The 13,816-nt window shown below is 39.0% G+C and overlaps 1 protein-coding gene across 1 annotated transcript; it reads right to left on the reverse strand.

Moving 5' to 3' along the window:
• Positions 1–1,531: 1,531 nt before the first annotated feature.
• Positions 1,532–11,466, reverse strand: ruvbl2 (RuvB-like AAA ATPase 2). The gene is made up of 14 exons (XM_034684263.1): positions 11,384–11,466; positions 8,427–8,481; positions 8,204–8,259; positions 6,154–6,295; positions 5,862–5,991; positions 5,686–5,752; positions 5,423–5,529; positions 5,238–5,331; positions 4,699–4,917; positions 4,497–4,615; positions 2,723–2,842; positions 2,511–2,640; positions 2,279–2,393; positions 1,532–1,876 (listed from the first exon to the last, which is right to left on the reverse strand). The coding sequence occupies exons 2-14, from the start codon at positions 8,479–8,481 to the stop codon at positions 1,851–1,853; spliced, it is 1,380 nt and encodes a 459-aa protein (XP_034540154.1). The 5' UTR covers positions 11,384–11,466; the 3' UTR covers positions 1,532–1,850.
• Positions 11,467–13,816: the final 2,350 nt, after the last annotated feature.

Raw genomic sequence — 13,816 nt, forward strand, 5'->3', positions numbered from 1 at the left:
ACAGCCTGGTTCAAAAAACAGCTTGGCACTACGTAGCTAATCTCTCTATCAACACACACTGTACAGGGGTGACATTTTTTTCTAATGCGACGGTTCAGAAGATATTAAGATTATGAGTTTTTGCCCAAATAAGGACATGACTGACTTGACTCCCGGACAGGAACACATAGCTGTTGGCTAGGAGGCTGAAACTCCTCCCCTTTACCTCACACTCTGCCTGGTTGAGTTCCCCTTTTCCAATATGGCTGCCGCCGACGATTGGCTTCAAAACAGCGCTCAGGAACAGATGGGTGATGTCACGGATACTACGTCCATTATTTACAGTCTATGATTTTAACATCAAGACCTTTATCAGGTTTCCTGTAGGGAAACTTTAGTTTATGTCAGTTTTGGCACCCCCTGTGGACATAGTAGTAACTCTTACCTCTTTGCTGATCATCTTGTGTACATGTGCAAGAAGCGTTTAGTAACAACAGTAACTTCCAACAGTATACCTTATCAGAAATCTTTGCTAAGCATGTTTCTGCAGCAGCTGGTAACCCCCACCCCGCAGACGCTGTTTCAGGCGTTAAAAGTAACTCAGAGAAATAACAAATCTTTTTGCCGATGTTCTCATTTGCTTAGGTCATAAAGAAGCATAAATACTCATTTGAGTCTGTTTCATAACCAGCTAAAAAACAGCTGCTGCAGAAATCCTACATGGTTTGTAAAAATTGTCAGCAACAAAAAGGGTTCTTCTGGTACATCCCAAGACTTTCTCCCCATCCTGTGAAGGTCATATCCCCCGGCCAAATGCTCTTGCCAAAGTGATTTTTTGATCGCCATGACGCAGGAAGTAGTATTTTGAAAGGCTTAAAATATGAGTACAGTCACAAAATGCACCACACAGGATCCCAGTGGAGCAAAAAGAAGCTTTATGTTGGTTTGGTTGGTGGGCGTGGCCAAACAGCTGGTGTAGCCCCGCCCATTTATTTTTTACAAATCTTCAAAAATGTAGCCCTGGCAGCCTGTTTAACTAAGAAAGATGTGCTGCAGTTGGCTAATGCATCATGCCTAGACCCCCCAAAAAAGTCCCCTGGATTCATTTCTTGAAACCAACAGGAAGTCATATACACTCCTTCTTACTTCACCCTCCCCCAGGATACCAGACCTGCTAAATATGAGGCTCAACGCTCTCTCTGCTTTACTCACTGATTATGGACCTATGTTGAAGACCCAGAACAGAAAGAATCCTTGATTGAGGTTCGGCCTCTCCCTTCTATCCTCACAGTTATAATGAAATCTCTTTCATTTTTGTGACAATCTATCTTGGGATTGTGAGTTTTTTATGTTATTCCCCCTGGGTTGCCACAGTGCGAGAAGGTGCAAGGGCCTGTTCAATGCTGCTTGTATCTTTAATTTATTTCATTTCAAATATTTTAGCATGAATAAAACTTTTGGAATGGTGTCATGAGTACTCCGTTCCTCCAAATATAATGTTTGGTAATGTTCAAGATTGATTGAAAGAAAAGGAAAACAAATTATCACAGTGTGTGTTTCAAAAAGTTTGTTTATTTATTTCCATAAAAAATAAACCATGTCATAAAGATAAGTCAACAAGAAAAAAAACAGAGAAAACACTAAAGGAATAGATATTCCTGCCACAAGGCCTCAAAGTTGAACAGAAACTTGTGGTAAATTCAGGACTAGGTCAAATTTCATTTATAAATTTGAATTTAAATAATGTGAGCATAGAGAAAATGTAAAAAAAATCAGACCCTATTATTTCAAATTTTAGAGGTAATTCAGCGGCAAATTAAAAGTGAGTGAAATTCGGTTCAAACAGTAACAAACAGAGGAGGTCTTCTTCATTATGAGGTGTCCATCTGAGCTGTTTCTGAAAAGTAAGAACACGTTCATCCTCCTTATTCATAATGTCATAAAAATGAGTCAATTCTGCACAGAAAAGTAATTCACTTTCTTTTAAAACATGTGAGAAAGCTCATCTTTTCTTTTGGATTTTTCTCCAAACCACAGACATGATAGTTGAACTACAGCTAGCCTGCACTTTGTTGATGTTTTTTTAATCTCTTTTTGTGTTCAAGTTTAAGTGAGAATGTCAAAACTGAAAACTTCTTCAACGGAGGCCTCTGGGTAAAAATCTGTCTCTGCATTTTAAAGCATTCTTTGACTTTGATTTGTGTTGGTGTGAATTCAGCATCAAAGTAAACTGAAGCTGTGTGATTCAAAGTCGAGTGATTCTGCCCTACCAGAGACAGAGGATGAACGGCACACTTACGTGTTTCATTGAAGAGGAAGGAATCCTGATACTCCTTCATGTACTGAGAGGATCTGGCCTCATCCAGGAAGAGAGAGTAAACCCTCTTTATGTCCTCCACCTGAACCTCTGTCCCCTGCAGAGGAAAAAACACACAGAGGACATCAACAATGAGGCTGCAGAAAATCCCTAAACTGTAATCATCTGATCAGTGAATACGACGACTCTTCCCTGTGCTTCAAACTGTTCTCACCTTGCGTTTGCGACAAACCAGCCCAGCTGTGCTGATCAGTTGGATGGCATAGCGAAGCGACGTCTCCATGCCAATGCGAGTCAGGACGGTGTGAGCCTCCTCGCTGAGCTCTACATCTTCCTCCTCACACCTGAAACAAAACCATGCAGGTTTACTTCATTCAGGAAGTATAGAGGACTTTTATTTTTTGAATAATAAAGTAAATTTCTCACCTGATCTTGAGGATCTGCCTCGTCTCTTTCTCTGTGTACGGAGAGGTGGCAATGATGAGCAGGCGGTCGAGCAGGTCGATGGGGATGCCGTGAGGACTCTTGTAGTTTGTACCGCGGATGCTATGAGGGAAGAGAGCAATCCCATATTATATATCAGTATTCAGAGCTCAAATTTAATTGACTGATCGGACTACATTGGAATGAGCCGGTATCTTTAGGTTAAAGTTTTTGTAGAGATTTGAGAAATAATGGTGATACTTTGTCAGGAAATTTTTAAACCATAAGTCAATACTTTTTTAACACTGGTCTATTGATAACATGTACTACTAGTAGTTGGAGTAAATTACCACAACATTGGAGCAGACACCAAAAATTTTAAAACTGTTATTTTACAAAAAGCCCTCTTTGCACAGGATTATTTTAACCTAGTTTAGATATGAAACATTAAAAGTTCCCTTTATTGCCTTTATTGATAGAGAAGCTGAAGAAAGACAGGGGACGGGGGAGTAGAGAGTGGGGGAAGACCCAGCGCAACCTCCAGTCTAAAAATGTGAGTCCAATGCGGAAGTACTAAAAACTGCAGTTCATCGAGGATCCGCTTGAGGCTGGCTCCGGAAGTACCACTTTCACATGAATGGGAAAAGACAATCTTTACAGCAGAAATGAACATGTTTACAGCCTGGTACAAAAGATGAGTGTAGTCTGGATAGCTCATTTCTCGATCTGCTCTCACTGTGAAAGGGGTGATTTTTTTTCTAACGCGGCAATTTTGAAGATATTGAGATTACGAGTCTTCCAATGAGAGGCACAGCTGACTTGATTGACAGGCAGGAACACTAGCTGTTGGCTAGGAGGCTCAAAGCCCGCCTCTTTATGTCACAATCACTCGACAGCAGCAATATGTCTGCCGCCGCCGATTGGCCTCAAAACGGCGCTTCAGAAACAGCGCTTCAGAAACAGATGGGTGACGTCATGGATCCTACGTCCATATTTTATATAGTCTATGGGGAAGACATGCAGTTAAGGGTCATGGCCGGGGGGCAGAACCAGCGACCGCCATGAAAAGGAATACCCTCAGTACATGGAGCATTTAAACTGCTAGGCAATCTGGCTCCCGATGTGTGAGACTCTTTAAACTACCAAGCTGAATTAAACTCTTTTTTGAGACCCTGGTGACATTTGAAGCTTCATGTCACTAGTCACTCAGCATTTTATCTACAATACAACTCATGACATGACATGAAGCTCACTCAAGTTTTACGTGCTTAGAAGCTTCTGTGTCATACAGCCATCTATGCAAAACAGTACGACTTATTTAGTTAAACAAGGTTGTGATCGTTTTGAGGTGACGCTGGTTTCTGATGTCTTTTTCCTATTAACATGGGGTTTTTTTTTCTTAGACATTTTTTCATTCTGTTCCAAGTTGAGAGTTACAGGTACTGAGCTGAAAACTGTAAAATTGTTTAGGCAGCGTTCAGGGAGCAAACTCCAAACACTCATTGATCAACACAGTCTGGAGCAGGATGAATTATTAAATGAAAGAGCAAGCTCAAATCCAACAGAGGAATGAATTCTCAGTAGCAGCCGGGGGTTACAAACATTTTTTCTCATTTTTAACATGCTCTGTATTTATTATGTGGTGACCTATTAATAGTAATTCAAGAACTGACACTACATCATATTTATGGGATGATGTTCCTTGACCTATGTTGTGCAAGTAAGACTTAAGCAACCTTAAATGATCGGGGGTATGAAGTGAGGATGTAAACTGTACCGAGTGATGCCTCTGTTTGTGGCCATGATGAGGACTGGGGACAGGTCACTCTCCAGGGCTCGGTTCAGGAAGGAGAAGCACTCCATGTCCAGCATGTGGACCTCATCTATAAATAACACCTGAAAGCATAAACAGAAAATTAGTAATGACAAATCAGAGACAAAGGATGAGTTAACAAAAACACACACAGGGACAAACGTACCCCTGGGATGATCTCTGCCTTGCCCTCCTCTCTCCACTCGCACACTTTAGCGTTAATCTGCTCTCGGACTTCAGACTTGATCTCTCCGGTGTCTCCAGAGAATAAGGCCAGGAAGCCCTGTGTGCGGCTGTTGATGACGTCGATCTCGTGCAGTGATACAGTGTGGACCACCTCCTTCCTCTTTTGCAGCTCTCCCTCTGGACACTGCACGAACTGGGTCTACAAAGACGGCACGTACAATAACATTAGTTTTCAAAACTTTGATAATTCAATTAACCTTAGTTCAACACGAGTGAACAATTATGTAAGGCAAATTGTTTCAGGTAATCCCTGAATATTATTATTATAAAGGTCAATGACCTTTAAAAATCCACTGCTGTTTTAGACTGGATTAATGACCGCATGGATGATTATGCTTAAAGATACAACAAATGCAACAAACACCACTAAATTAATACAAGTCAATTCCATTTAATGAAGGAAAATACAAAGTGTATTTTAAAAACATCCATTTATGACCGCAGCAGTTTTTGTTTTACCTGAGCTCCCATGGCATCATAGTCTCTGGCTCTAGTGAAGGAACGACCCAGTTTGCTGATCTTTCCTGTGGCTTTGTCGATAGTGATTACATCCCTGAGAGAGAATGAAGAGAGAGAAGGTTGGCTATGACAGTCCTGAGTGATTCATGTGTTTGAAGCAATGAAAAAACAGGTCATTCACCCACCCTGCTTGAACCTTCTCTTTACTGAGACACTCAATCATCTTGTTGCCCAGGTCATATATTGTCTCCATCTCTGTTGTCTTCAGGGTCAGCTTGCCCACTTTGGCCCCCTGGAATACAAAGTTCAATGTGTGTTAGTTCTTTCTTCTTCTTTTTGCTTCTCTATAAAGAGCAAACAGTGTTTTCTGTTAAATATTTAGCAAAGACAGAATAGAAAATGTCATTCTAACACACTTTTTATGAGTGTTTATGTAGCTGTAACCTACCGTTCCAGTGGCTGGTCTATCAATCTGGATTTCCACCACCTCTCCTTCAATAATCTCTGTCTCCTCTCTGTAAAAGAAACCAACAAAATGAAGACATTTTTTTTTATTAATCAGTGAGGATTCTATTTTGTTTTCTTTAATTAACTAACACAGGATCACTGTGTTTGCTCACTCACTTGATCCTCACTCCGATGGCTTTCCTAAAAGCTTGGCTGAGGGCCTCAGTCTTGCTCATTTCCAGTGAGAAGATTTCGCTGCCGGCCAGCGCTGTGAAGGGTGTATCAGGGCCAAGAGACTGAGCAATGCCTGCATGACAACAAAATCAGAGCTGAACCTGGGAGCAGGAAACCCCTGCTTTAACATATATACAACTAAAGTCAATTACATCAACACAGGGTAAGGAATGACTTCCAGGGGTGGATGATGAGAAGATATTGTGTTCTGGAAAGCCTCCAGTGTGCTGCTCACCCATAGCAATGGCAGTCTTTCCTGTGCCAGGTTGGCCAGCGATCAGGACAGCTCTGCCAGCGATGTGACCATCTTTGATCATCTCCAGGATGACCCCCGCTGCCCGACGAGAGGCCAGCTGGCCAACCATCCCCTGAGACACCTGCAGGAGGGACAGGAACAGGTATCCTTGAAGCCAGGTCATAATCATGCATATGCACATTATTCTGCACCTCTAGATCTGCCTGTTACATTTTACTGACGAACAATGACTTAAACATAGGGATGTAACGACACACTCAACCCATGATTCAGTTCGAATCCCGATTTTTGGTTCACGATACGATTCACTCACGATTCTCTGACGATTTTCAAGAAAATTGGATTGAACTTGAATTTAAATAACTATTATTTTATTTTAATTCTCAGATGTGGACAGTTGCAATATATATTTATTCTCTTATATTTTTTTGTAACCAAAGTAATCCTTTTTCATTTTTAAGGTGTGTTGTAACTCAAATAAAACCACTGCACACTTTTTTTCAGTACCTTGCAAAAAAAACTAAAATTGACCGTACAAAAATACCCTGCTGGAAAATTTCAGAACAATTATCAAAAAAATGGAAAGTGAACGATTCCCAAATGAAAGTATTTAATATTAAAACAAATAAATTAAATCTCTTTAAATTAGGGATGTACATTTCAAGTATTCTCCTTGATCGATCTTTGGAAATGTTAACTATCAATTATCGTTTAATCATTTTAAATAACTTAGACGTTTTCCATGTCAAAAATAATGCCAAATACATTTGTTCCCCCTAAATCAAATTTTCCTTCATGACACAGTGTATATTACTGACGGTATTAAACAGCTAGAGATCATATTGAGGCGTTCAAAATGTTAACATGCTGAATATTAACGTGAGGAGCAGGCTTATAAATACTCTCAGTGGACGCCTGGTCAGAAAGTGAAGACTCAGACTTCAACATTTGGATTTACTGCAACAGGACAACTGAACAGAATCATATTTTAGACTCACAGTGTCCAGTTTTTTGTCTACTCATTCTTATTATGAAAAATAAGCACGTGAACGCGGGCATATGTCAGCCGGGAGCGCAACCGGGTCATAATCAGTCCAGCAGTGGAGAATAAAACGCACTCGTGGAGACCGGTCACTCAGCTGCAGCCCCCAGCTGAGCGTCTCCGCTGTAGGCAACACCTTCAGTCAGCTGATTCACATGGGGACATGCTTTAAACATAAAACACCTGTTATGCTCATCTCAGCGTGTGACGAGAGAGCAGCACAAAAGACTTAATGATGTTGAACAAGCAGAGTATAATGCAGATAGCACCTTCTACTGTTTAAAAATGATATCCCGATACAAATTATGTTGAATCGATTTGAATCCACCCTTATTTGTATCGATTTACGATGTATCGTTACCAAGCGGCAAACTCCGGTCTCAAACGATGAAGCCAATGCGGAAGTGATATAAACTGCAATACATCGAAAATCCGCTTGAGGCTGGCTGCAGAAACACCGGAAACCACATAGATATGAATGGGAAAAAGACAATCTTTGCAGCATTAATAAACATGTTTACAGCCTGGTTCAAAAAACGGCTTGGCCCTACAACGCTAATCTCTCTAATGGCACACACTGTACGGGGGGTGAATTTTTTTTCTAACGTGACGGTTAAGAAGATATTAATATTATGAGTTTTGCCCAAATAAGGACATGACTGACGTGAATCCCGGTCGGGAACCCACAGCCATTGGCTAAGAGACTCACACTACGTCACACTCTGCCTAGTTGAGTTCCGCATTACCAATATGGCTGCTGCCGTCGATTTGCTTCAAAACAGCTCTCAGGAACAGATGGGTGACGTCACGGATACTACGTCCATATTTTTTACAGTCTATGATCGTTACATCCCTACTTAAACAACACTGAAATCTAAGCTTCCAGGATTCGCTTTAAGTGCTAGACTAAATCTCTTTACATGTTTGTTAAATGACAACCACAAGGAGAAGGGGTCCATAGCTGCATATAACAAAGGATAACATTACCTGTCTTGGTTCTAATGCATCATCCAAACCGAGGCCCCGAATGTGAGAGTGTGCTCCTAAACACAAAGAAGAAATGAGCATGTTAACATTCACCACAGCTGGAGAAAGGTGTCAATATCATCATCATACATTAGAGTTGATCTATCTTGAAGAACATTTTCACAATCACTGCTGTGTATAGCTGAGGATCTGTCAGAGTGCTTGTGTCAATATGGGTCCTTACCAATTCTCTCAATCCTCGTGATGTCACGGACCTCTGGAACCTTTGTGCTCGCCATCTATAGGTCGAAAAAGGACAGGTCTTATCAGTAAGAAAAACAATTGTTTAATAAAGGAATAATTACAAGTCTACGGTTCTCTGGTTTCCATATTATCGGGAAAAGGGATTTATTTATAACGAAGAGGAGCTGATGGATACTGAAACAACAGATTGTAAACAAACAATAAATAAAAGTTCACGGGAAATAATTCTGATTGGCTCAACAAAACGTTTACATTTTTATATTTAATGTGAGGGATGTTACTGACACCTTCAGCTTCACTATCTACTGATTTAAACAGAGTGCAGCGCGGTGTTCCTCTCCTCCTTAAGAAGATAATAACAGTGCAGATCAGTGAACCCACTTCAACATGAGGATGATTGTTCACATCAGGCAGCTGCAATGTATTCATTCTTTTAATAGTAAACAATTTTGTGTCTTCTGTTTAAATTATTTAATCTCTGCCACAAACTGTCACAGACCTCTTCGCCATAATGCTTGAAATGAAGTGATTGACACCCAAAATTGCCCTCTTTTGAATATTACCCCTTTACTGTGAAACACTAACCTCTGGGCTACCTACAGGTCATGGAGGCCCGTGTTCATTTTTTACCAGCACACCCTTATGTTGACAGGCTAGAACTGGTGCTCAAAAGAGACCTAAATCTTCAATGCAAAAATTCACTAAATGTTTAGATATAGTAAGTGTGTATATATAATGTAATAATAATAATAATAATAATAATACTTATGAAATTATTATTATTATCAAAATAAATGGCTAATACTGTTTTATTGTGCCTCTCTTTTTCGAACAGATATGCTTACTTACTCTTGTTTTCTATCCCTAATAAGACAAATATTGTAAGACAGTATTTGCACTCTGGCTTAGACCGACTCAAAGGGTACCTAAAAGATTAAACTCAACAGAATGAACCTGCTAGTTCAACAGACATAAATCAGCAGGCTTCTGCTTTGAAAACCAAAAATGTAGGCTCAGGGTTGCCTCAAAGCAAGAATAGAGCACCCTTTAATGTGTGTTCTTTGCCTTCTTTTTACCAATGGTCTCTTATTTTATTTTAGCATTTATTATTTTCCCACTCTGAACAAGAGACCTGTCTTTACTTTTTTGTAAAACATTACTAAACACTTTAAAAGGCTGTCATTGCATTATCAAGCCCCCCACCCCTCCTCCTCACTTAAAGCCACAAGAAGAAGCTCACTACTTTACCATCATTTTATTGCTGCTAGATTAAAAATACTGCAATCAGTGAATGCCAAACTAGTAGCTGATGGGTCTGATGTCAGTCAACAAGCCTTGTTTCAGCCATGTTGATTCACAGACCACAATTCTGTGTATCAGTGCTTGTTACACTGCAATATAATCATTGAAACGATTGGGAATATATTAAAGAGGTACAAAAAATCTGCTCTTGTAAAATAGAGCTGAAAACAGATTCAACTTTTGACACTGAAGAAGTATCACTTGACTTATCACTGTCTTTCTTTCTTTCTTTCTTTCTTTAACCAGGTAAAAGAGTCATTGAGATTTAAAACCTCTTTTTCACGAGTGACCTGACCAAGACGGCAGCACAAAACAGGTTACAACACACAACAAGCACACAAAACAACAAAAATAAGTCACAGTTTCACATGGTTACATGATTACACAGTGCAATCACTACATCCAATTGAGCTTGTTTCTCTGTCTTTTATGATTGACTTGAATTCCTCCAGAGTTATAAGATGCGTCAGTTTCAAGTCCTTCTGCACATCATTCCAGGTAAACGGGGCTGACAATTTAAAAGCCTTTTTGCCCAGTTTAGTTCTGACTCTCAGGACCTGCAACTGTATGATGTCCTGAGAGTGCAGGCCATATCGGCTGAGGTTTCTACACAAGTATGTAGGGAGAAGTCCAAGAATAGATTTATAAATTAAAATCAGCCAGTGAGAGAGTCTACAACCATACAAAGATGGACAGTGTGCGACAGCGTATAAGGAACAGTGATGTACAGTATATCTCATTACTCTTCAGGAGCATTTATAAAAAAGCAGTCCATAGTCCAACAAGGGTAAACAAGTTGTAGTTATCAAATGTTTTGTGACTTTAAATGAAAAACTTGATTTATTTCTGAAAAGAAGCCCAATTTCAGCTTCAACTTCGAAACAAGGACAGGTTCTCATCAGGCAAAACGCCTAAGTATTTATAAGATGTGACACTCAAGTAAATCTATATTTTCCTGCACTCTGCGAAATGAGAAACCGCTTTGAGCACTGATGAGTGCAGGTTTAAGAGAAATTTCTGGATTTAGATCATTACATTGTGTGTCATATTTCAGTGTGCCCACTGCATTCAATGAGTTCCAGTATACACGTACTGAAGACCCCGGCCTATTTCCTCTACTGCTGCTCCAGTTCTTCTCCAACCAAATCCAATCTTAAGCGTCCAGTTTAACACAATATTTCAGTATGAATTCAAACTTTATCTTTATGACATAAATCTAATAACGGAGTCTGTCCAAGCTTAATGGTTGTCATAGTGACACATGCCACAACACAGGAACATGAGACCGTTTGTCGTTTTTACGGATGTTTTAATTGATCATATTTCACTTTTCGTATTTTTAACGCTCATCCTAATTGTTGTTAAATTATTCTCAATTTAATTACAGTCTAAAATCTTGACTGATGTCTTCTTTTCAGTGTAACTACAGCGGAATACACATGCTAACGCTAGCTTGTGTTATGTTAGCTAGCTCCACTCATTGGTCTTCTTTTAACTGCTGTTACACATCACACAGGACTCAAAGCTACAGCGGAATTAAATGTTGTGACATACGGTACATGTTCTACGAAATCTGAATATGAAGGACCAAGGTTTGAAGTATTAACTAATGATGTAGAATGAATCCACACTCACCTGTGCGGCCACACTGCAGAAAATGTGAGAATACGGCGCTTCTTTCTTCTGGTGCGCAGGGTAAATGTGTCCGGAAGGAAACAAGAAGTTGAGGTCCACTGCCCTCTATAATGAATAGCTTTTTAAGGGTTAAGACTATTAAAGACTATTTACGGAATCCTTGGTAAATTAGACGAGAGTTTTTGGATGGGCTGGTCACTCAGTTTGTGTACATTTGCAACATAGACTGCATCTAATCCCGTATACCATTGCCTACTTGCGGTAGGCTACTTGGTTCCGCTCCCTGTTGTCCCTGCTAAAGGTAACCTATTTACTTACTTTTAGTTTAAAGATTTGTGCAGTCCACCAGTTCTTGTGGTATTATTATAAAATCTGTATTATTATTTTTAGTAGGGTATATTATATTTTTGTATATCATTATGTTATTATTATATATATTAGTTGTAGTAGTAGTAGTATGTAGTTGAACTAATAATGTTTACCTTTCATCATTGGCGGTGCAAAATATAAAGTAGGCATATGTGATGCAACGTAGAACTTTGAGAACAAGCCTGTGACCAGATTTAGAAATATGAGATTGGAAAGGCGAATATATTAATTGAAAATGTAACATATTGTCTTTAGAACCTGTGCCATAATGAATCGTACCCTTTCCCTACATTTTTCAATTTCCAGGGTGTTAGACTTGTTATTCTGTTTTAAAACAAATAAAAGTATCTCTAACAGTGAATCATCTACCTTGAAGGAGCCTGCCCAGAATGAGCATTGAGCATTACATCCATTTCTCCACTAGAGGTAGCAACAACGTGATTTTACAAGTTCAGGAACTTCTTAGCAGAGCACTTAAAACAGATGAAGTAACACAAGAGTAAGACTTACTGCTTACTTAACCTGATGTTTTTCTTTCCAGGCCACTGTTTCTTTAATTAAATTATGAACTGACAAAATGTAAGTTTAGGGTTGCTCTCTGGTAATTCTGATATATTTTACCATTTCACTCATTAGAGCAGCAACTAAAGTTACAAACATATTCATTTGACTGTAGCAACCTGTGTTAAGAATTTCTTCAACATGTTGCACTAAATGTCTCTTTCAAAATGCAGATTCCTTATCATTGAATATGAGTCTGGTCCTGTTGCTCAGAGAAGTTGTAGACTATAAAAGTGTTTGCCACAAAACATATAATCTGTAGGGAAACAATTTCACAGAGCAATGACCATAAGCTTAAGGAGGAGGTCTTCATATCCTTTCTGCTGTGTCTTCAAAGTTTTCCCTCAAGGCTGCAGTTTTTAGATTCCTCAATCTACACTCATTTCAGTGAGTGAGCATGTTATAGACCGATACCGTAAGTTTCAACAGAGACAAAACCTTTTGTTTGTTGATGTGCTGTTCTTTCACAGTGACCAATCTGTGGCTTGGGTTATGTAATCTGCTCTTAAGACAATTTGTTATCTTTAAGTTATTATGAATTAAAGATGTTTGGAGAATATGTTTAGAAATTATCTGACATGAGAATGGACAAACTGTATGTACCTCAGTCCAAAAAACACCCATTCATTTTTATCACCCCAGACATCTACCATTCTGACACTAAAAAAAAGATAGCAGGACCTTACAGTCTCATTAAACAGGCTGACATTACAAGCTCTTTAGAATAACACTGGCCATTAGCTTTAACTGCATTGTTAAATCGCCTACAATAATCAAATTAAAGTACTTCAACGGCTACTTCTGTGAACAAATAAACCCTCAGGTTTAGCATCACTTAAATACTTACAGCCTGAATCCAAACTTAATTTTAAACATCTTCAGAGTCAAACAAACATTACAACTCTATGAAAAACTGCTGCTGAATGAGGCTCTACCAACTGTAAACTCATGAGGGTCTCAGTCACACCTGAAATACTTCTGTACGAGTCCTCAGAAACCTCTCAGACCTCCATAAAAACAACAATGACAATCACTCCTACTTACTCACAACAAAATGCACTACCCCACTCTAAAATGTCAAAGATCCAAAAGTTTTTGAGTTGTTCTTGATTATCAATATGGTACGGACAAAATGTCTCAATGTGAAATAGGACATTCATTCATCACAATTTATGGGCTGCAGATAAACATCCCAGTGTACATTTAATTTTTTATTATAGAGGATGAATTGTGCCATTATAAAGAACAATACCCTTATAGATATATTTAACACAGTTAACTCTGAATGCTGCAGTTCATTGTGATGCAAACGCATTTTAATTTTATCATGGCATTAGATGTGGTGATCTGAATGACTGTGGGCTGTAAATCAAGGTTCTTTACTAGATACTTTGCTATTTTTACAGTGTTTGAAACCCCTGTAACACAAAAATATCAGCTAATCTGATTTAAAAGAGTTTTAATGAATTAATGAAACATTTTATTCACTCTACAGCTTCTTAT

The sequence above is a fragment of the Notolabrus celidotus genome, chromosome 5 (genome assembly GCF_009762535.1).
Source record: "Notolabrus celidotus isolate fNotCel1 chromosome 5, fNotCel1.pri, whole genome shotgun sequence".
Taxonomy (NCBI): Eukaryota; Metazoa; Chordata; class Actinopteri; order Labriformes; family Labridae; genus Notolabrus; species Notolabrus celidotus.

Coding starts and splice junctions, on each gene's coding strand:
- ruvbl2 (XM_034684263.1), bottom strand. CDS start 8,481: ATGGCGAGCACAAAGGTTCCAGAGGTCCGTGACATCACGAGGATTGAG. Junction 6,296..8,203: donor ATGCATTAGAACCAAGACAG/GTAATGTTATCC, acceptor TCCCTCCTGCAG/GTGTCTCAGGGGATGGTTGG. Junction 4,918..5,237: donor ATGATGCCATGGGAGCTCAG/GTAAAACAAAAA, acceptor CCGTCTTTGTAG/ACCCAGTTCGTGCAGTGTCC.